The sequence below is a fragment of the Opisthocomus hoazin genome, chromosome 6 (assembly GCF_030867145.1).
Source record: "Opisthocomus hoazin isolate bOpiHoa1 chromosome 6, bOpiHoa1.hap1, whole genome shotgun sequence".
Classification (NCBI taxonomy): Eukaryota; Metazoa; Chordata; class Aves; order Opisthocomiformes; family Opisthocomidae; genus Opisthocomus; species Opisthocomus hoazin.
The window spans coordinates 41,051,079-41,075,115 of record NC_134419.1 but is presented as its reverse complement, the minus strand read 5'-3'; the positions used below and the strand labels follow the sequence as shown (position 1 = coordinate 41,075,115).

The 24,037-nt window shown below is 38.9% G+C and overlaps 1 protein-coding gene across 2 annotated transcripts in view; it reads right to left on the bottom strand.

Moving 5' to 3' along the window:
* The window catches only part of ADK (adenosine kinase), a 289,560-nt gene that overhangs the window by 185,807 nt on the left and 79,716 nt on the right, over nt 1-24,037 (bottom strand). For both annotated transcript variants that reach the window (XM_075422902.1, XM_075422903.1), the window contains exon 4: nt 23,456-23,534. In XM_075422902.1, the coding sequence (XP_075279017.1) occupies nt 23,456-23,534 (79 nt within the window). The remainder of the gene's footprint in view (nt 1-23,455; nt 23,535-24,037) is intronic.

Sequence of the window (24,037 nt, the reverse complement as noted above, 5' to 3'; positions counted from 1 at the left end):
AAAGCAATGCTGGCATTTGCACTGTTTTTACAGTGCATTGCTTTTTCTTTGTGAAAAGAGCACTTGAAACGTGAGCAAGTTCTCCCCGAGTTTTACACAAAATAATTGAACAGAACACAATACTTTTGCTAGAAGCAGAGCACCGAGACAAAGCAGCGCATTGAAATTAACCACTGAGAACAATATATATATTTAGAGGGACATGCATTGAAAATGTCATTTCCTTACGCTATTTAAACATATAATAAAAGCAGGCTAAACATTTCAGCTTCATTCATAGAATCTGTTTTACAACATGTTACACAAAGTGAATCTAAATCCATCTCTTAATTGTAGCAGATGCAAAATTAGTGAAAGCTCATCCTTTACTTATTACAGGACTGCCCTCATATTCATAAATACTGGCTTCAAGTGACAGTTATATTATGCAAAAATCTGAGTGGTAAGAATCCTGATAGAAGCCTCACTGTTTTTATTGGGTAATAAAACGCAAGTCACTCTAGTGGAACCTTTAGGAGAAATTTCTTTAATATGTCATTAACACTACCTGATAAACTGAATTGTTGATGTGAAAATGGTAGGAGAAAAGCTGCACGCATTTCCTGCTGGACAATTTATACCTAAGAATGCAGAAATAAGGCTGACAGTAATAAATTCATCAATCTTTTCTAACATATTTCAGAAAATCATATTCCAAATTCAAAGGCAAAAATAACAGAAGCAAAAGTCATTTTGTCATGAAAACTTACATCGATGCTAGAAAACCATGATTGCCTCTCAACCTGAGAACACTCAATGGAAGAAACCTAATACCAGTTCATTAATATGACACTCTGAGATTATGCAAATCAAAACACGCAGAGTTTAATGGCAGTCCAAGAGAAAAGCTGGAATCTTAACAGCCTCCTGCGAAGTTTAGATCAGCTTCCCGATTCTTTCCAGTCGCATCACGCCCAGAGCTCTCACAAGACTATGGGGCAGCTGGAGAGCCTTTGCCTGTTCTAGGTAAGCTCCTGAGGCCCTGGGCAACCTACAATGCAGCAGTTATAAACTCACTGGAATCACGAGGCTCAGAACCATGCCTCCTCCCTTAAGCATAGCTCTGAAAGCAACCCAATACTCCAGTGGTTCCACAGAATCACAGAATGGTTGGGGTTGGAAGGGACCTCTGTGGGTCACCCAGCCCAACCCCCTGCTGAAGGAGGGTCACCCAGAGCAGGCTGCACAGCACCGTGGCCAGGCGGGGCTTGAACATCTCCAGAGAAGGAGACTGCACAGCCTCCCTGGGCAGCCTGGGCCAGGGCTCCGTCACCCTCAGAGGGAAGAAGTTCTTCCTCATGTTCAGACGGAACTTCCTCTGCTTCAGTTTGTGCCCGCTGCCCCTTGTCCTGTCGCTGGGCACCACTGAACAGAGTCTGGCTCCATCCTCCTGACCCCCACCCTGGAGATATTTGTAAGCATTTATTAGGTCCCCTCGCAGCCTTCTCTTCTTCAGGCTGAACAAGCCCAGCTCCCTCAGCCTCTCCTCATAGGAGAGATGCTCCAGTCCCCTCCTCGTCCTCGTAGCCCTCCGCTGGACGCTCTTCATCTTTCTTGAACTGGGGGAGCCCAGAACTGGACACAGTACTCCACATGGGGCCTCACCAGGGCTGAGTAGAAGGGGAGGAGAACCTCCCTCGACCTGCTGGCCACACTCCTCTTGATGCATCCCAGGATCCCATTGGCCTTCTTGGCAACAAGGGCACACTGCTGGCTCATGGTCATGGTTTAAAACTGGGATGTTAACACAAGGATCGCACTCTGACATTTTGAATATAGAAACCATAGCACATCCGTTTCAGTTCAAGAACAACGTTAATAGAAAAACAGTCTTTTAAAATAGCTACACAAATCATCCATATCTATTTCATTGGAAGTAAATAATTTAAAAAATTAAATCAATGCAGAGCACCGATTAGTCTTTTAGCAACTGGATTTATATACTACTTAAAATTTATACTTGAATCTCAAAAAACAGGTTTTGTGATTAGGTCCCAAAAACACATTGGTCATACTTTTGTCTGTATGATGCCTGATTGATATTGGTAAGAAATACGCAGCTTCAGATTTAAACAAATTTTCATTTATGTTGTACAAGAAAAACACTGGAAATACATAAATTTAAAAAAAAAGTTAAAGTATTTTATAGTATGACTTTGCTGCTGTTCCAATACCAAAACCATTGTATTCGAGAGACTTCTCAGGAAATTTAATTTCTAGAAGTAATGTCACACTCAGCTTTGGTTGAAAGCTGAATTTCTCTGGACTAGCTGGTGTATTGATGATAATACTATCTCTAGGGCTATGTATTTTCTACCTCTCCAGTGTCTTGTTCCATCTGAAGCCTAACACGCTGCTGTTGTCATAAGCTTTTCTGTCAACATACTTGCCAGTACATGTTGTGTCATTATCTTCTACATGGTTATAATAGTTTTAGATCTGAAAACATACTTGTTTCCCCCAGCGACTATAATTATTTTCCCCCTTTTTTTACTCTTTCCCAACAATTTTTCATGTTATCTTTAAAACTGGTCAAATCAAATGGGAACTGTATTTTTGTGAAACTTTAAATGTTTTAAATAAAACCAAAGCCAACTCTCAGTAGCTTGTATAATTAAAAAACCACTTCAAACCACTTTAGCTGTAACATTCTTATACACAGACGCAGGAACACAGAGAAACCAGGCCCCTTCATGCATGTGCGTACACAGAAAGAAGGCCAGAGGCTCCATTTGGACTTCCAGCTTCCAATTTTTGAAGGACCTCCAATACTACTTAAATGATTTACTGAACATAAGAGTCCACTCAATACACTGAGTTTAATATATCATTTATTATATGTATTCACTTGTTCTTTGCTGGTTCTGAATCATTAAAGCAGAGCCTGTATTCCTGTTAGCATGCAGCTCTTAGTTTGTACTGTGGCTATTTTAGTAAATTATGTCATGGCCATGATAGCTTAATGACTTTAAATCATTTTCCCAGCTGGATACAACAGACTTCTCGTCTTCCTCATTAAAAAGCATATTGCATACCCATTTCACGCACACTGGTAAACATACATTAAATCTGGAAGTCCTCCTCTATTTGTCAGTACTAATACTGATTTTAATATTTAGAAAAAATATCCTATGACCAGCTACATGACTCCTGAACACAACAAGCATAAAACCAAACCAACTTCAAGGTGACAGAGGCCGCCTTCCATTCAAAGGACAGCTGTACATTTTTATGGCCCAGATCCCACCATTTTGCAATTCTTGCCACTAATACAGCTGCTTACGGTAACTTAAAATATTTTTCCATCTTGCAATTAAGAAACGATTAAATATTGGGACATGTTAATAACTCTCTCTCATTACCACATTAGAAATCATTATTGTCACCACACAGTATAATGTAATGCTGGATTAATATAGTGGAAAATTGCTAATCATATAACAACATTTCAATGTTTTTACTACATTAGCAAAACTGATTAACAATAAAGTGCAAATAATAAATAAGACACAATTTTACAAGCAAGGAGAAAATTACAAGCAAAATGACAGCACTGAGAATGCTGCTGCACCCGACAGTATAAATATCAATTATGTTCTGCTTCTGGCTAGAATTTAAAACACTTCAGAGTTGCTGATACACAGCACTTTTGGAAATCAGATCTATTCTTCTATGTCTTAAATAAAACTGAAAATTGTTATGGCATTTTCTAATTGCAATGGAATTTGCAACCAAATGGGAATTATTTTAAAAGTTTGGAAACCATCTACAATTTTAGCTTCTGTTAAACTGTACACATTTTTAAGCACTACTTTATAGTAAGCAAGCTAGCAGATAATTTCAAGTTCCCACTAGAAAATAACTGTATAATTTTAATAACCCCCTGTAGCATATTTAGATATTACACTTTTGACTTAGTATGCGTCAAGTAAAAAACACCAACAAGATCCAATTTCTGTTAACATCCAAGTAGCTTTTTCTGAGGACTTTCAAGCATCCACAAACACTAATTTTAATTTAAAACATCCTTCTTGTAGCACGCAAGTTCCAAAAAGCACGATGAAATATGAGATTACAGCACAAAACTGTAACACTTTTATCAGGCTTCATTTTGCATACTCTTACTAAATATGAAAGAATTATTATAAATGGATTCATTAGTTATTTAAATATTCTAAACAGTGCATATCACTTCAAAACCAGCTAACAGCCTATATTCAGATGTTTCTGTAATTTCTTTTGATGTAAAGAATGCAAAACAGAATTGTAACACAACTAGCAAGCCTACTGTAATTGAGTTTACAGACTTGCAAATGAATTTGAAGTAATCTGAATTAAGTATAACTAATCTGACTTTAAATATTTGTTAGTTATGTTTATATTTAAGATAATAATAGAATGCCACTTTAGACCTTTATTCATTTCAGTAAAGATGTTTTTGAAGTACTGAAAAGGTAACATCGCAAAATGTTTTCTAACTCACAGACAATAATACTAAGCTAACAAAAGTGAAATTTTGATATCCCCTTGCTTACAGAGTCTCTCTCCTAGATTTACATTAAATTAGAGAACTAATTAGGTATGTCTCCACTTACAGCGCTGTACCGTACTTCACTATGCACCTCAGACTTGGAGTCCAGACGAATTTTTGGCACTCAGTGTTAGCAGTTAACTCCAGTTCCTCAGCATACCAACGCCCATTGCGTATTGCTCCCCACCGTAAGGAACCCACTCTACTCACTTGGTGTGAAATTAGAGAGGAAAGGGGATCATGACTGCAGTAGACTTGGAATTTCATTCGCAGTAGCATAGTATCTAGCAGACTAGGACTCCTTCATGAGAAACTGGAGTAATAAAATTAAATCAGCATCTGATCAAGGTGGCTTGTATTTTGGCATGGGTTCTACAGTTCATGGATTTTTATCGGAAGTATCATCTCCAAACAATGATTTTGTGAAGAATGAGGTGATACTTCCTGAAATCCACAGGAACGAGGGAAGATTTGATAGCAGGTGCATAACAACTCATTCTTACCATACATATTTGTAAACCAATAATTTTGTATTTATTCAGATAAAAATAACCACTTAAAGTACTGACATAATAAAATTCTTTGCATCCTGAAAAATAATTTTCCTTTTTTATTATATTGGTCCCAGGGGAAATTTAAGAGTTTCTGCAGATGCTGCCTTGCTGTAATTCAAAAGAATTGCCTCAAATCCAGCTTACCCATACAATCTCCAAAATATCACTGCTTTTAAACTAGAGGTTTAATAGATCCCGAAATGATTTTGTCACACAGCAGATCAAGTTTTCAACTTACTCACACAAAGAAAATACGACACAAAAAAACCCAACTCGGAAGAGGCATTAAAAGCCTGCGTTTACCAATAAAAGCAAAGGTATCCTACTGGAAGCCTCGCCATGCTTGCGCGGTGTCTACTTCATGCACCACATGCCACGGACAATACTGTTACACCTAGATACAACTCACTAGACTGAGGACAGCAAGTAGGTCCACACTGAAAATTTGTTACGCGTGTTCTCAAGATGTTCTATTGTATTTCCTATTAAAGAAACACCAACAGTTTTGAAAGTGAAGATAGCAACGGATTTGAGTAAAAACATGCAACTGTTCTGTTGTGTTACCCAAGAAACCTTAACCTATGGGTACATGCACGTTTAGCTGCTACTACTATGAAATAATTATGCTCTAGTACCATGAATGATGTCAGTTGACCATGTTGTGCCTGCTTAAGGAGAATGCCAAGCCCTGGCACATTTTTGAGAAATTCTGAAGTGTTGTGGACCAATCCCAACTGTAGATCTTTTTATTTCTCTCTAAGCAGTTATTGGAAGTGTTTGAAAGAGAGGTTATTTCTACAGTAAAAGCTCACTCTTCTCATCTACTACTTCCCCTCCCACCATCAACTTGACCAGAAATGGATGGGTTCACATGCAACTTGGTTTACTGAGAGACAGGTATAGAATGAAACTAAAAAAGGTCCAATAGAAAGCAGGTAAAATACAACTGCCTGACAGCATTCTACCAAAGACACTCCACCTCCCCAGGAACAACTGTTTTTACCTTCTAGCCCTACTGTAGAGTTAAATACGTCTAGAGGTACCTACACAAATAAATAAATAAATCTTTATTTTCCCTTCAGTTGTCTTTCAGAGTCTTGTCTGAAGTCTTTTCTATGTTTAACTTGCTTTACGCTTAAATCTGTGGTAATTTTACTCCACAGAAAGCAAGAAATGAAATGAGCATTATCATAAATAGTTACTGAAAAGGCATCAACAATCATGAAAATGGAAGAGTAGAAAAACACCATAAAAGCCTGGAATTCAAAATAGCATGATAAAAAAAGTTGAAACAAATAAACACAGAGGTATAATAATGGGCGATCTCTTTTAAATACCACTTCCTCCTATTCTGCCACTATTTGTGAAAGCAAAGGAGCACACTGCTGCCACGTTCATCCCAATACTTTAATATATTTCCTTCCTGCAAATTAAAGCCTGAGCATAACTAGTAGCAGTAATTATGCTAATCGTTACATATATACACACCTGTGCTTCAGTACAACTCCAAGTTGGCTGAAGGCACCGTCACTGAAAGTTTTGCACTAAAAGTTTCTAAAGCATAGCATCTGATTATCTCCTCCCTTTAGATACCCCTTGACCTTCAGAGAAATATATTTTATTGAAATGAAGTTAAAATATTTGACTTAACAATATAAGGCAGTCATTAACTGTTTCATACAATATACTTCAATCTACAGATTCAGGCCAAACGATGCCACTGACTGATTTAGAAAATCTCCAATCCAAGTATTGATGGCCACGTGTGACTATGGTATATCCACACAAACTAAAGCGGTCAATGGACATCACACTTTCTTTCATCCATCCTGGATTTACTGTCACCACTGAAAATCTACAGGTGATTCAGAAGGCAGTAAGATCTAAGGTCCCTAACTTCCCTTGCAAGAACACTTCTGTGGATTGATCATAAGGAAGAATCTAGGCCGCATTTAGAAATTATATAAAATGCTCATGAAATATATTGCTTTACATGGACTTGACTCATTGGTCCCCTTTTGGGATGTGTAAGTTAAGAGTTCATACCTATAAATAAATAACTTCTATCTCCAAATTTCACTCTTTCTTTCCAGATTTTGCAGCTGTTGTTTTTAACAGCTCCCCTGTTTCTGAAGAGGACAGCCATTGCGAGAGAGATCTTTACGGCTAAAGGAGACGCAGTCCCCTACGTAGTCCAGTCAGCTTTGATATTTAGTGCCATGCTCCGCAGCCAGGTTCAGTATGTAATGGAGAGCAACTGTCCTTCAGAACCAAAGCTTTTAGCTCAACCTTAAGTTGCCGTATTGGGGACCAGACAGCATTATTTTAAGCCTTAGGTATTTTCCAGGTACATGATTGTCAAAGTAAACAAGCATGCAAGTCTCAAAGGCAAGATCTGTATCTGTCAGAATAACAGCACAGACTTGTAGTCAATAAAAAGCAACTTTTAAATGCTCTCTCCCAGACTGAAGAAGATCATAAGCTGCACACCATTTTTCACAAAGTGCTATTTTAAGTGCTAACTTCTAGCAAAGGTTTCATCTTTCCACTGGTATCACTTCTACACTAAGCTCAGTCCCAATATACTGCTTTTCATTCACGTTCAGATTTCTCAGCAGCTTTTAGATGTTGCTCCCCGCACTGACTTAAAGGAAACACACAATTATTTCATGTCTGCATACTGGCACCATTTGATAACCCCCTGGGGTTTCATGTGAATTCTAACTACCATGGAGAAGAAAAGAGAAGCTTGGAAGACTCCATACAAGACAGCTCATGCAACAAAGATGTCAATTCCCATAAAATGTAGCTACCGAACTTAATTTGGCATCACTGCTACTGACAGCAGCAACATTTGGATCCCTAAGCTGCGACCCAAATAAATAATGAACATAAGAGTGTAAAGGCTGTCTGCATCTCTTCTTTCACTACTCCTCTGACAACACCCCTAACATTAGCTCTGTTAAACTGAATATTTACCCGCACCCAAAGTCAACCTAATGGAAGGGCCAAGAGAAATAGATCCACAACCATGGGCATTTTTTGGAACCGTCCTTCAATCTGTTTCTGAAACCAATTCCTCATAAGTGAAAAGCTATCACACAAAGACACAGAATCATCAAGTGTTTTTCTTTTTAATTTTCCTTTGTATCTAAATTATATTTTGTAATTCTATGTTATAAAAAATGGCACTGCTGGTCTCCTTAAAAGAGATGCGGATGTCTACAGTTCATGCATGATGCTATAGGACAGGCTGGACCCCATGTCCTGCCACCACACTCCCAAGCATACTCCAAGAACAAAGCAATAAAGCCACAGTTTTGGAATGAGATATAAGGTGCTCCTTCCACAAGCACAGTGGGTCACAACACTCATCAGAGCAAACGGCACCCAACAAATTCTGTATGAATGAAAGACCAAGTACTATTCAAAGAGCCATCAGCTCTTCCCTAAGTAGGCTGCCCAAGGAGAAAGGAAAGCTTCTAGTATGGGACATTCTGCCTCTGCGCTCTGGGCCTCTCTGTTAGAAGAGGAGGGGGGGGATGTCTACTTTCCTGACAACACCCTGGAGCAGCTGCCTTGGAAAAAGGGATGCTCCCTGCTTTAGTTCAGAATGGGGAAAACATAAAGCAAAAGTAACAAGAAAGCTGGAGAACAAGTGGAGACTACAGCCTCCTAAGAGGTACACTGTTTGTATTAGAGAGCAAACCCAAAGCAAACACTAGAGAGCTGGGGGTGAAGAGGAAATTGCACTGAGTTCATCTAGTGTCAGAAGCCATTTCAAGTTCCCATACTAGCAAGCAAAACCATTCAAAAAGCCCTATAAAGAACAGAACGGGGTGGGATTTGTTTTTAAACTTTTATATTTCATCTGCCTCACCCATATCTTTTTAAATCATAGCTTTGGAACGGAGAACATTTGGAGTCTTTTGCATGCTCACAAAAAAGGCAAGGAAGGGGGCTGCAGGAAGTGGAAGAGGTCATTTCTTGTTAAGCCAGACGCACCATTAAAAGTGAAATCCAACTTCAGTGGTCAGACAGCAGTTCAGAGCATGAGTAAGGAACAAAGTTTTTGTGTCTTTCATTTTTTCGTTGAGCAGAAGACTTCTTTTTTGGTAGTTAAAACCCTGCTTTCAGCTGTCTAAAAGCATCCTAAAGACCAGACACTTCTAGCCTCTGGTCCTCCCCAGAGGAGACCACAGCAATGATGCGAGGGCTGGAACCCCTCTGCTCTGAGGAAAGGCTGGGAGAGTTGGGGCTCTTCAGCCTAGAGAAGACACAGCTCCGAAAAGACCTTAGAGCAGCCTGCCAGTACTTACAGGGGGTTTACAAGAAAGATGGGGACAGGCTTTTCAGCAGGTCCTCTTGTGATAAGACAAGTGGTAATAGTCTTAAACTAAAAGAGGGGAGACTGAGATTACACATATGGAAGAAATTCTTTACTCTGAAGGCTGTGTGGCCCTGATCCAGGTTGCCCAGAGAAGCTGTGACTGTCCTCTCCCTGGCACCATTCAAGGCCAGGTTGGACGCACTGTCCAGGGGCTTGGAGCACCCTGGGCTGGTGGAAGGGGTCCCTGCCCATGGCAGGGGGTTGGAACGAGATGATCTATAAGGTCCCTTCCAACCCACACCATTCTATGGTTCTATGATTCTCACAATGCTAGAAAAATCTGTCAAGAACACAGGTCAGACGATAGTCAAATTCTCACTCTCCTTCTACAGTTTCTAGAAAAAATTAAAGAAAAATTAAAACCCACCTCGACAGGACTACCAAAGTAGTTCATCAATATGTTTCAAAGAATGGATGGGAAAAATAAAAAGATCTAAAAGAAAAAATTAGAACCTAAAATTCCATCTCACTCCATCATGTTGCAATTAAAAAATAATTACCTAGTACATGTTCTTACTTGCCTGACTTGGAACATGCTCAATTACTATACCTCAATATTTTTTATAAAGCATGCTATGCCACTCTCCTTTTTGTAAGTGAAGCTGCTTTGGAAGTTAATTATTAACCTTTAAATTGATTCTAAAACTTAACTCACCCACAACATTTAACAAAAGGAAACCCGGATATGAAGCCTGTGCTGCCTCACCAATTGCTGCATCCAGCTTTTCTTATTTGTAAAAATGTTAGAGCTATTGACAGAGGGGTCTCTTGGACAGGTAGCTGCATATTACCAGGTCACAGTTACCTTTTCTTTTACGTACCTTAGTTCTCAGGATCTTGAAACCTTTGAACTGTATGTCAGAGTTAAACAAAATACCATCAAAAATCTGTCATACACAGAAGTTTGCTTTTCTTGTTTGCATGTATATTCTGCCTGTGTGCAGCTCAGATTTTAAAACAGAAACCTGCTTTATTTTTAGCAGGGCAGCTTTGAGTCATCTAGTCTGAAATTCTAGCACAGTTAGATTGTCACAGAAAAATCACACTTGGTCTACTTCACAGCAGCATTCCCAGCATAAAGCTCAAATTTACATTATGTATGTAAATTTAAAAACTGTCATTGCTACAGTTTTTAAAATCATGTTAGTTCTTCGAGAAAAAAAAATAATTATAGTTGTCATACCTAAAGTCACTATCCAACCATACCAGAAACAGGGCAACAGCAGGAGAAATTTTTCCTTTCCTTCCTGCCAACTCGCCCTTATTTTGTGACCCCCCAGTCCTGGCTCATGCTAGCCCATGCTGTGGATCCCAGATCATGCTTAGCTGAAAGACAAGGCATGCCATTTCTTCAAGGGCTACTGCTAAGTATTTGAAAAGCAGCTGTATCTTCATCAGTAGTGATGGCAAAACTTGATAAATTACCCAGTTTAGAGGGTCATGGAGACATTTGGAATAAAATTAAAAAAAAAAAAGATATTTTTCATTAAAAATGGTTCTGAAAAAACAAAGTAACTAAATATGCAAATACTCAGACAAATGCTTATTTGAGACTAATTATTTGAGAATAATTCCTTTGCCTTTGGTAGATGTGCTTTTCCTCACTTTCATATCTTGTGACTCCCTCAAACGAGTGAGTCCTGCTTCCTTTTGCTCTCCATAATTGGTTCCTACTGAAGAGGGAACAGAATGGAAAGCTGTTGTTTCTGAGACGGGAGCTTTCAGCTCCATGACTCCAGAACATCACAAAGACCATTCTCCTATGGGCAACTAACATTGGACAACATAAAACACAATAGAAATTAAAAACAATTTTCTTTCAAATTCAATTTTGAAGAACGGATTTTGAATGTATTGTAAAGCACATAACTGTTTAAAAATGCAATTCATGATATAACAATTCAGTTTAGTGTTAAGCTATAATTGTAACATAAGTATATTTCTGCAGTGCTAACTTCTCTGCATTCTGAATGTTTCAATTCAATCACGTTTTGAAAACAATGTTTGAAAAAACTTCCCCGTGACTTAAATAGGCAATCTCTAAACTTCTAGGTTTGGTCCATCAGATGCATTACCATTGTATCTCGCATAGAAAAAGAGGGGAGAAGGATTGTTACAAGCAGCAGTATTTAGCAATGTTTCACAGCAATTTTAAAAGGTAATACATATCACTATGTTAACAAGTTATCTGCATTTCACATATGACAGCCGTCAGTAAAACTAACTTGGAGATCCAAATTCTTCAGTTACCGTAACTAGACTCACGCTGAATTTTGGACTACCTTGCAGTTGTCGTTAGCTATATTCATAAACTGAAGATCCAACAACCTGAGATCAAACTCCCTCTCGTAATAAGGCAGGGGCCCTTCCAGACATAGCTGGACACCACTGCTAACGATCCAGACAGGTTCCGGTAACACACCCCCTTTAGAGAGGAAGGGCTGCTTTTCCGGGCTCTCGTCTAGGCACAGAGCTCCAACCCACGAGCAGAACAGATTTCCATCGGCGAGCTTAGCAGCATTCAGCCAGCAGACTTCCGATCCCTTTCCCAGGAAGCCTTGCCCTCACTGCAGGAACAATTCAGTTGCTCATGACATATCTACTGAGCTACCGCAGCTGACAGCCTGGTAAATTAAAATAAACCAGCACCTATTTTCTCTTAATATTCCAGCCTGCAGGCTGCAGCAATTCAGCAGCTGTTACAGAATAAGCTAACCCATCTTGAGATCAGAGGTGAGAACTGCTGAGGCCACACAAAAGTAAGCTTCTTTGATCAATCACACCCACGGTAGGCTCTGCTTGTACACAAAGTATTTTAAAAACATGAACAATGAATAATAAAAATATTAAACATTTATGTCAACAAGTTTCCTTCTTTGTTTAATAATAATCTACTGTAGACTATGGAATTAATCTACAGTCACACAGAATTTCTTCCACGTAAGATGCATGAAAAAGGCAGAAAATCCCAGCTCATCTCAGAGGCCAAGAGAGCTCTGGAAAGTTGCCTTTAAAAGAAAAATCCTTCTACTTACTTTATTTACAAACTAAAAATATGAGACCCCTGTGATGTATTTTTAAAGGACAAACTAACCAGCTTAATTTATCCTACAGCGCATTTGTACGACTATAATGACAGCAAAAGAAAGACTTGTGTTCTTAGGGTGTACAAATGTATCTCAATGCATTCATGCTACCACTGACAGAACAAGAGTAAAGAATTTTCTTGAACTCATTCATTTAGTTGTTCAGACTGTAACGTCATGAACAAACTCCATTTAATTGGATGTAGTCATTTCACTTTGCTGGGATATTTAAACTTAACTCTTCTTACATCGACTAGCATATAATGGAAGAAGATAACAGGCCAAATCCACCTAAATATTATTTTGCCGCAACAATAATTAAATCATGAAACTCCACACTTAGCAATGAGGTCAAATTTTAGGATTTTTTTTTTTTTTAAAAGACTAGACATATATACTACTAACAAGAATACCTACAGGCCAACTCTAATAGGTCAGGGTGCAAATCCACTACTGATGGGGTAATCCCAGGATAAGACTTGCCTACCGGGAGTTCACTGCATTATCCCACATCGTTTCTTTGAACGGAATAGCACACGACACTGATCACTGCAAAGGCCAGGGAAACAGTCTGCTAAGGAGACTGGCAAGACAATCCTACATGTTCCTTTGAAATCATGCTCAGGGTCCTAAAAAAAGGTCCTTATCCCTTTGTGTTCTTCGAAAGACTAGGTAAATTCCTGTATTAAATTTCCATTCTGATAAACCACTATTATCTCCATCATATTCATAAGCAAGAGAAAGGTATACTAATCTAGTATATAGCTACAACACAAGTTTGCAGCAAAGCCAAATTCAGAACTCCAAAGCACAAACTCAGACATCCATGCACTTGGATTGAGCACAAGTTATTGAAAGAGAGAAAAGAATGGGTTTAGGCAACAAACCTGTGAATATATCTAATAAATGTGCAAAGAAGTTATACTGATATATCTCAACTTTGGAGAACGCACTAGGTCTCCAGGAACAGTATACTGTCAAACCTGCACAGAGTTCTTCGCTAACAGCAAGATTTTCAGTGTCCTTGTTCAGGGAAGGAAAAAAAAAAAGTATACTTTCAACAGGCAGTATTCTAAAGATGTGCAAGAAACCCCTGTAACTTAGCATTTCAGATTTCCAGGGCAATTAACTCCCCACTGTATCACATCACTTAACATTAATTAATTGCTAAAGATGTAGTTATGTAACTTATTGAGCTACTACGGATAAAACAGCTCCCAAGCTCCCAAGACTTGAGTGGCACGCCAAATTAATCAGCAAAGCACAGGGATTTATCCTCTCTTCAGAGACTGCCAAATCAAGCAGTCATTCTCCTTCCAGTGTCAACTAATGGGAACAAGTGAAGTAAATGTCAGTCAGCTCTCGGAGTGCCATCAGTCCACCGCTGCATGGACAGCCTCGCAGCGTGAAAGCTTCCGAGAAAGTCCCATCGCCACTCTGCGGACAAAAAGGCTGGAGGGTTCACAGCATGGCACTCCTGGAACCAGGTCCCCTAGACTTGGCTCACTGGTACCTCCAGCTGTTTATTTCTTCAGGATGAATCCCAGCCTGCGACAGTTGTTGTGTTACCTAGAAACATCTTTATTTGCAGGGTAAGCTTAAATTCGGGAATGCACTGGTTAGTTTCACTCTCATATATAGTATGGCTTACAAGTTAGAGGTGGGACCGACTCAGGGGAAAACCAAACTAAAAACCAATGAAGTTCGAGCCCACTCACTCAGCTGGACGTTAGCTTAGGGACAGAGCCCAAATTCCTTGGTTGCTTTCGAAAAAACTGACAAACTTTTCCAGCTCCAAAACACGGTGCTAACATAGCTGAACAGGCGCAGAAGCTGAGTCAAGCCGCAGGCAGCTGAACTGCACTCCCATGAGGAGCCAACTGCTATCATTCATACAGTGCCTTCCGATTACATGTGGGTGACTGATGTTTGATGACTCTGGAATATGGAAACAGTTTTTAATCATTTAAATAAATTATAATTTTGGATGGATGAACAGAGGATGCATATGCACTCTGAAGCTCACTCAAACACACTGAGGAGGAGAGAGTTTCAAGATTCTATCTGAATGGATTTAGGGGGAGTGTGATTGTACAAATCTTTTTACTGATTTTCTCAAGTGATTTTGGATGTGACTTATTGCAAAGATGTTCTTCCCACAGTGCTATTGATGTTGCCGGCCAGGCACAAGACCTGAAGCAATAAGTGGATGTGGTTCTGGTGCATCAACCGGGCAAGCCCATGCGACCAGCAGCCAGCCACTCGGTTCCATGCCAAAGTGATGCACATAAGGACATTTGTCTTGCCATGCTTAACAGTTACCATCTGTCTCATAACAAAGTCTGCTGCAGACCGACGATGGCGTAACTGGAACTGCCTCATTTTCAAGAGGGCAAATTTAGGGACCTGGCCTTGCAGAATCTGAAAAAGCGCCACAGGCTCTTTAAAGCTTCATTTTCTGACCATCCTGGTATATGCTGAATCTATATTCCCAGGCCTATGAATAAAGACAGAGAATAGTACACAGTTATTCCCAGTATGCAACCAGTGCCGGTGTGCAGAAAAAAGCTTCCCTGTCAGTAACCTTGAAAAATTAGGTCCTCCAGCACACTGCCGCATCATTTACTTTCAACATCTGACCCATAACCACAGAAACAATGTACGGGCTTCCTCCACCAGCACAAAAAGAGCTTGAAAAGTACCCAGCTTGGTAACCTGGGGGAAATCAGCCTAGAATTTTGTGGAGTTTGCCATGAAGATGAAGTGATTTCGCTGCTTTTTTGAACTGTCCCAAATAGCTCTGAAAAAGGCTTTGAAAACTGATCTTAGGTACAGCAGGGTAAAAGGTCTAGCCATCTTCTCTACGGTTTTCAAAAAAACCTCGGCAGCTCTCTGATGTAACAGAATTTCTCCGATCTCTGTACCCATCAGCTTAGTCACTACACCAGCTTCCCAAGCTGCGTGTAATAATTCTGCAGAGGAAAGGCTGTCTGCTCCGCCAGAATTATGGACACATTCCCGTGGTGTTTGACACCAGCTAATTTGGAAATGCACATGAATGACAGAGCACCCTTGAGAGAATAACCAGCTCGGGAGATTTATGTCACTGGCATGTGACACTGTCCACCGTGACACCACCAATGGGACATAGTCTTTGCAATAGTGGGAATAGCCACCATTGTATTTCCAGAGAGACAAACTTAAACAGCTATTTCTGTCAGCACTGAGGCATGTTTTGTTACTCCTTCGCCAAGTACAAGTCTTACTTGTAAGGACTGGCCACAGCACTGCCAGACGCTTACACAGATAATATAATTTGGGGATAGATGCTTCAGAGATTCTGTTTACTGGCTAGTAGCACATAAACTGTAGCAAGGTATACATAAGAAAAAAATTAGCTACAAGACCTAACTCCTTCTCTGTTTTTATCTTCTTTTGCATTGAATAGGTTTGAGAAGCAGGTACGCGCACTTGCAGGACAGGAGCTGGTGGAACGCTACACTGGCGCAGCACAGCAGAAACCTGCGGGAGCTGGCACAGAGGGAAACACATGCCTCGGCAACATTTTCTGGCAAAGAAGGTGAGGTATACCCCTAGGTTTATTAAACCATACCAAACAGAAAATGGTTTAGAGAGCTTTTTCATACTTTTCCTTGTAAGCTGGATTGAACTATTGAAAATATTGAAAACACATGTTTGCTGGGGCCACCAAGCCCATCTGAGTAGGGGGATGTAATGAAGCTGCTTAAGGAATATCAAGCAGAAGGCCAAAACCAACGCTGAGGAATTTAAGATTCTGACCCAAACGGTTCAGAAAGCACAGAGCCTACCTCTCCTGGAAAAAAAAATAAAAAATTTACCTATTTCCTTTTGGTCAACGGAAGGGTACAGAGCTAAACGTTCTCTGCCTCCCCCTACACAGGGGGAAAAGTTGTGGGGGGGACTTGATTGCACTTTCTGGGAGCACTGTTCCAGAAACAGTTTTTGGAGAAAGGTATTTGTGGCTTCAGTGAATTTAAGCACACAATAAGCAGAGCAGAGACCATTTCTAGCTGACCTGCTCCCAAGTCAAACCTTTCTTCCTGCTGTGCCTCAGTCTAATTAAACATACAGAAGTAACCCAGAAATTTTCACAAGTGAATTAAAGATTAAATTCGTTACAGCTATACACCTATTTATACAGCAAGACAGGAAAGTGAGGGGGAAATCACTAAGTGACTGAACACCAAACAGCTAATGTGTGATGGACTTTGTAGATTACATACAGTAAGTAATATTTAGCCAAGGGTACTATTTTGAAAATACATACAAACCTAATTTTGAAAGCATGGAACCAGATGCAGTGAGCTAGTTATATGTTTACAAGATTACAGCTTATATTCTGTAACAAAATGCAGTTCTGCCTGCAAGTATTTTTCACAGATAAATTTGTAATTTTACAGACATTTTTTTGATTAAGCATGACATGACCCAGTAGACACATATGTTTAATATAAAGCCAAGGTTTGGCTAATTACTCACATAACAAATAGCAAAAATTTAAAAGACATCTAAGCCTTCAGCACATATTGCTTTTTATAAACAAGCCTGAATCTGTTCATTTTTCCAAATTCAATTCTCAAACTTGTCAGTTTGTTAGAATACTAAAAAGCACAATCACTTTAGATTAACAGACCCAGTTAATCACCACTGAAGAATAAAAATTGGGATGAAGTTACAAGCCCTGGAAATACAGGCTGATACTGGGAAAGCGTCATACTGCCCTGACGTGCAGAAGACCGTGGGACACCAATGCTCAAGAGAACTCAATAATCACCTTATTGTCTCTTAGTTATACCCCTCATTTAAAAGGCATTCTAATCAACGTTATTAAGAGCAAATAAACTCATACTCTAGTTTCTTTACAATGCCTAACAACAGTATGTAGGCTTTTTGCAAAAATGTTGCACAAACACAAACCCCCAAAAGCTTACAATTAGAGAGAGGGAGGTACTGTGGGAAAAAATGGGGAGTCATTACGATTTTCCGATGTGTGTATCATGAAAATATTATTGTGAAGTCCCAAGAGCATCTATATAAAAGCTTCCTGAGAATTGTAACTTCTGTTTTTCCCTTGTCTGCCAGTCCTACAAATTCAACTTGAATGTGTCAAGCTACCTTCCTCTGAGTTCACACGGCCTCATTAGTAATAAAGCTTGTGTTATGAGAATTGCACGATTCTTCTGAGGACAAATAAACAATAAAATATAGTGCTCTGTTACTGTTAAGTTAGATCCACAGCAATAGTAGAACTGTTAGAATAAAAATGAACTATTAAGAAATTAAGCATAAACCAAGAGCACCCATTCTGAGGATGAAGAATGTAGCATTTTTTATATGCAATTCCAGAAAAACAAGGACAAAAATGTGCCATTTGTTGCCAAAGTTGTATTGTTTAAATACAAGTTATAAAATTCTATCAAGTTAGACTTGCAATCCAGCACTTGAGTTAGAAAGATTAAACTTCAAAGACCACTCCTTGCAGTTCTAACCTCAGCACCCCAAAGTCAAAATTAACACTGATAAAAATCATGCAAATACGGCCTGGTCAGCAATACTTGCCCTGCCTGCAAGCTATCTGTTTTAAGTACTTTACAGTCACGAGCCCTATCAAAAGTTTCAGATTTTTTTTTTTCCTTTCCAGATCACTGTCTGTTGCTAGACAGGCACAGTCTTAATTAAAATTACAGAAAGAAGCTGAGAAGTAGTAAAACACTGTCTTCACAAATCTGAATTTAGTTTGTTGGCAGAACTCTAAAACAATACATTATTTATGAACTGCATGCAGTTACATGTATGCATATTTTATAGACTTAATATAATGGATCCAATCATTTGGAGGGATTGCAAGGGCTCAGATTAAAGCAAGATGTCACCTATCATATTAGATATAAAGCCAAAATTTAATGAGACAAGTAAAGGTCAGAGCAGCACACTGCAGTTTCAATTTGGTACCCCCCACTCTCCTCCTGCTCTTAAGCACGCATCATAACTTCAGCTTTAAGCATAAAGCAAAACTAAAGGTTAGCATAAAAGGATAATTCCAATGTCAGGATCACTAAAGCAAACAGGAAAGTTAAACTTAAGTTTCTGTTCCAGAAACTAAATGATTGCAGTTCAGTTCATCATCTCTAGTCCTCATTTACCAAAGTACTACCAAGCAATTTTCAGTGAATGATGCCCGATTAATTAAAGCTTGATCCAGCAAAGTTATTAACACTCCCTACTGTACCCATCAGCAAAGTTATTAACACTCCCTACTGTACCCATGTTTTGAGTTAAGAAACTAAAAACAAAACAAAAAAACTCCACCACAATTGTGTCTAATAGTAACACAGCACCTCCAGAAGTGCTTTACCTGTATTTTACTGATCATCTGGATTCCAACTGTTCTCTGTACTGTACCGCACTCAGGAAAACGCTTTATCGTTACTCCTCTTCCCCTCACCCCATTCTTTATGGTTTGTCTCTATTTTTCTACTCAGTACCAAACAAAATCATATTTATTTCAAGAAGACTTTTCCTTAAGGCCTTAGAAGTACTCACTCGGTTCTAGTTAGCCTTCTTTTCTCTTCCAGGTGAAAAATTTTACACCCAAGATGACAAGGCACAAGGAAAAGCAGACTGGCGAGGAAGAAACCAGGATGGGACAGCAAGGGACACAGAATCAGAGCCACACTGGGATTTTTAGACTGTTTTTCTCTTTCCAGCTTACTAAGTTCCTGTCCCCTCAAACAGTTTTGTCTTCTCCCTCATACACTTTTCTGTCTCCACTTTCTTCACTTTTCTGTCACTATTCTTCTCCTAATATGAATTAATATCGCCAAGATATAATTTGCTGCTAATTTAAACTCATTAAGGAATGACTAAACTGTAATCTCATTTATTTTATCTTCTCCATTTTTAATGCCTGTTACTGTCATTTCTGGAACACATCAATCACTCCCCTCCCAGCCCCCCTTCATAACATGAGTTAGGTCAAGCCAAAACAATTTTGACTTCCTCACTCTTCTGAAGATCTGTGTATGTTCAACCAACTTTAATATCCCAAAGACCTTGAACATAAACATCGTATCTCACTGGCTTCAGTATGCTCTTCGTTGCTTTTATACTGTTCTTGGTACTCCCTTTCATCATTTCCAGGTATTTAAAACAAAAATACTAATATACTTATAAAAATACTTATATAATACACTTTTGAAATTTCCAGGTTTCTGCCCCTTGATTATTTATCTTCCATCCTCTCAATTTTTAATCCAACAATTTTCTGCATTTCTTTTGCAACAGGATAATTTTTCACTTGCTCCCTCCTTTCCCTGTTCAGAGCTTTCCCTCTAATGTATGTTTTGACTCTTCTTCCACCTTTCCTTTTGCAAAAATCTGTCTTCTCCATCGCCCAGCAGCAGCATTTCTTCAAAAAAAATCCTTTCTCTAGTCCCTGATACGTGCAGACCTTTTTCCTTGGGCCATCAACATTCGGCTTTTTGACTCTCACAATGCTCTCCAAGCATCGCTCGCTCCTGCAGCGTGCCACGCACACTGCTGCAAGACAACGCTGAAAATACACCAAGGCACCCTTTGGTACCCTACCTGCCGAATTCTTCCTTCAGGCTGTACTTCAGATTTTTCTTTTCTGTTAACATGCTAGGAAAAAAAAAAAATCTAATTCTACTCTTCACAGCTTGACTGCAATTCTGGTTAATTCTTCGCAAACTTCTAAAATCTTCATGTCCATTATAGCTGATGCTGCTTTAAATTTTAGTTCCAAACCCCACAATTTAAGCTTCATTTTCTTCCCAGTTTTCTTCCTAATTCAGAGCTTCTTCCTATTGCCTCTTTCTGTGATTACCATCTCAAATTTCTCACACATGATAAATACACTATTTCTAACACTTTTTCTTTTTTTATTCCCCTTCTCTTTTTTTTCTTTTGTTTTTAAAGAAGTTGGCTTATCCTTTTCAGGAACAGAGATAGTCTTTCTTGAGTAGATCTCACTGTCTTTACAGATACAAAAGAAGTATTCAAAATAGATGAGCATGAAGAAGTGATCACCATACACCACGTAAGCAAGCATATGACAGTTTCACTCTTCCTTTTTAAACATATTCTATACTGTAAGTTTCCCCACTCATTTTGCCTTTGGGTATTTCTGTTTCAACACAGTATTGCTTTTCTGACCCTCAAAGAAGCAGACTATTTGAAACAATTCAATGACCCTATCTATGACTCGCTTCTTAAATTCTTCCTTTTCTTTATTCCAATCATTTTATTAATTACTCCCCAATTTTCCTACTACACTCCTTAATAATACACTCTTCCCGCTCAGAAATGAACTTTTACAGAAAGCAACTGCCAGACTTCCGAGGCCATCGGTTCATTTCCAGCCATTCTACTCAGGCAGCTGCATGCCGCTGCAGTCAGGCTTCCACAGATGCTTGTCTTTAACATGCCATTAGTTCTCAACAACTTTTAAACAGTTGAAAGAAACATTTTTAGTTTATCTCTCAGTTCTTTGCGTACTCTTTCAAGCTTTTCCCCTAATTAACACAAGTTGAGAAATGAATAAGCCCTGTATTCTTAGGATTTCTTCCCCACACGTCTTCTTGCAGAGGATCCACATTCACTTAGAGCGTGGCCACCTCAGAGCTCTGAACTTATTTATTGGTCCTTCACTTCTCAACCACCAGCCAGCCTTCCTACATCAGCCGCTGCTTTCTTCTGTTCCTTTCAACACATAAACACTTGTCATTCAGACCTAAGATCACTTACACACTTCTTGTCTCCATTATGCCAATGGATATTGCTGCAAAAATTCTTCCAGAATTTCTAGTTTTTTGTTTACATTTAAATTATTTTTTTCTATCCTCGCTTTTTTCTTCTGCTAAAGCTTACAGAATAACAGCTTCTTTCAAGATTTCCAGAATTCTCTTCTCTCTCCCTCTCACCCTCCCATCCCTCTTTCTCAAGCCTGTAAGTGATGTTATGTTATTCATGCACAACTGTTTGAAGTTTCACTCTGATTTGAAACAAAAACTAGGAGATGACAACCCTTCTGGAGACAAATACAATTCCAGATGGCAACTGGAGCCAAATAAGGCTCCCAACTCAGAGCCAAGGTAAAGGGAAAAGTTCACCGACAAAACCTGATCAGTGTAAGAAAGGAGCATTGACATAGAAACCCCTACATTTCATTGATTTAGATTTCACCTTTTTCATTGACTCTATAGAGGTTCTGTGTACTTTATAGTGCAATTATTGAACAACACCTGGACTGACAGGTTAACAGGCAGTTAAGTACGAGACAGTTATTAATAAATTAGCTGATGTCAAAGAGGTCACTTCAAGGAGAGATGGAAATAAAATCCTGGATTCTTTGAACACTTCAAGTTTAGAAACTCTTGAGTCTACCATACGCATTTGTTTCTAAACCTGCTCAATCTAGATGGAGGAATGGAAGCAGAATTTCGTGCTGCTGAACTAATAAACAGTTCAGTTGCACAGCTCCCTCCAAGAAGTTGACCTCTAACCAGCCGTCATGGAAGAGACACCACCTCTACACCATCCCCAGAGCTCAAGCAACAGCCATACTGACACAGGATTCATTCTTGAGCTCTCCTGATGAAGAGGGTTTTTTTTAAAGTACCAGAAGAAAAAACAATGGCATGACCACATAATCATAAAAAAAGAGCTCTGAAAGCTATCTATTTTCAAAAAAACATAACCATTTCATAATTACGCTATATACAATAAAGCGGATACAACTTACATTTCTCTCTGTTCTGAAATACTTTTATTACACATATTTTCAAGACATTTGGGGTTTCAGCAAATGAAAACCTTAGTAAAGAAGCAGCAATTATTTGTACAATGATACAGCTATTATTACTATAATGAATTTTTCCTTTTTATTGGCTTGGGCAACCTTTGATAAATTATAACTTAATTTCCTCCAAATGTGCATTTAATGTTATCTGGCAGTAAGTTTTAATTATATAGGAAGTCTGGAAGTTAATAAGCCAGGATCATTAACAAAAAGATTATAAATACAGTTTATGTACTTTTATTTATAGGATTTGTACATCTTTCACAAGCTAAAAATAGACACACAGGTATATGCTTAGGACTACTGGGACAAAAGGCCTACTTTAGTTAGAGAAAAGCTAATAGACCTGAAAACCAACTCCTCATCACTGTTATTGATCATACCCACAGCCAGAAAAATGATTCTTGTATAAAAAAAAAAAATTAACATTTCAATCTTTTACAGACAAACTTGCAAGTTCTTCCAGGATAAATGTGGTGAGAATCACAGCACAATGCAGGCCAGAAGGGACCTCTGCAGGTCTGCAGTCCAACCACCACCCAACGCAGGGCCAGCCTCAGATTCAGGTCTGGTTGTCCAAGGACTCGCCCTGATAAGTTATGAAAGTCTCCAAGCACAGAGATTCAACAACTTCTCTGTTTACTCATTGTCCCTTTTTTCCATCTCACTGGAAGATTCCTAACTGACCTTGGCCTTGGCTCTTATCCTTCCACCGTACACCTTTGACAAGAGCCTGGCTCAGTCTTGCTTAAAACCCCCTCTTCCACTCCTACGTACATTGTATTTGTAACTATAACCTCAACAGAAAGGGTGTGAAAAGAATAAAGAGCAAAACTACAAGTAAATCATGTAAAAAAATACAAGCATAGTCCGAGCAACAGAATCACACGCACCCACCCAGCAGCGCTCGTGACACACACACACAATACAGGGCATCAAGGTGATTAAACTCAACCCTTCAAATTATCGATAATTCTTTAAGTAAGAACAAACCTGGGCCACTTTAACGGAATTTTGAGTAGAACCACCAGCATGATACTCTACTTTGAACTTCTTCACAAGTTCTTCAAATCTGTTAAGAGAAAAAAAAAAACAAAACAACAGAAGGTAGAGAAGAAAAAAGTTAAACACTACAAATATTTTTTTTTCAAAGATGAGATAAAGATTAGCAATAGATGACATCATGTTATTTGAAAACACGAAATTCAGGTACATTAGTTGTTACACATGGTGTAAGTGGGGAACACCTATTTAGATTTTGTCCAAATTACAAAGCAAAGTGTGATGCCTACTTGATTCCTTCACCTTAAAGTTGCAAGTGGAGTAAATAACTGAAAAAACATTTTCTCTGAAGCATAAGCTTGGATTGCAACAAACTGTTAGATTGATATTATACGCTTCAAGAAAAGTTATATAAATGAAGACATTCTGATACATATTCCTCCTCTTTAAAGCTAGAAACAGAATGTAAAACTAAGTGAGAAGATTGAGATCTGGTGTCTAATTAAAAATTAACTTGACCCAAACAACGGTGCTAAGTTTTCACATGAAATACTACATTTTGACAGGTGAAGC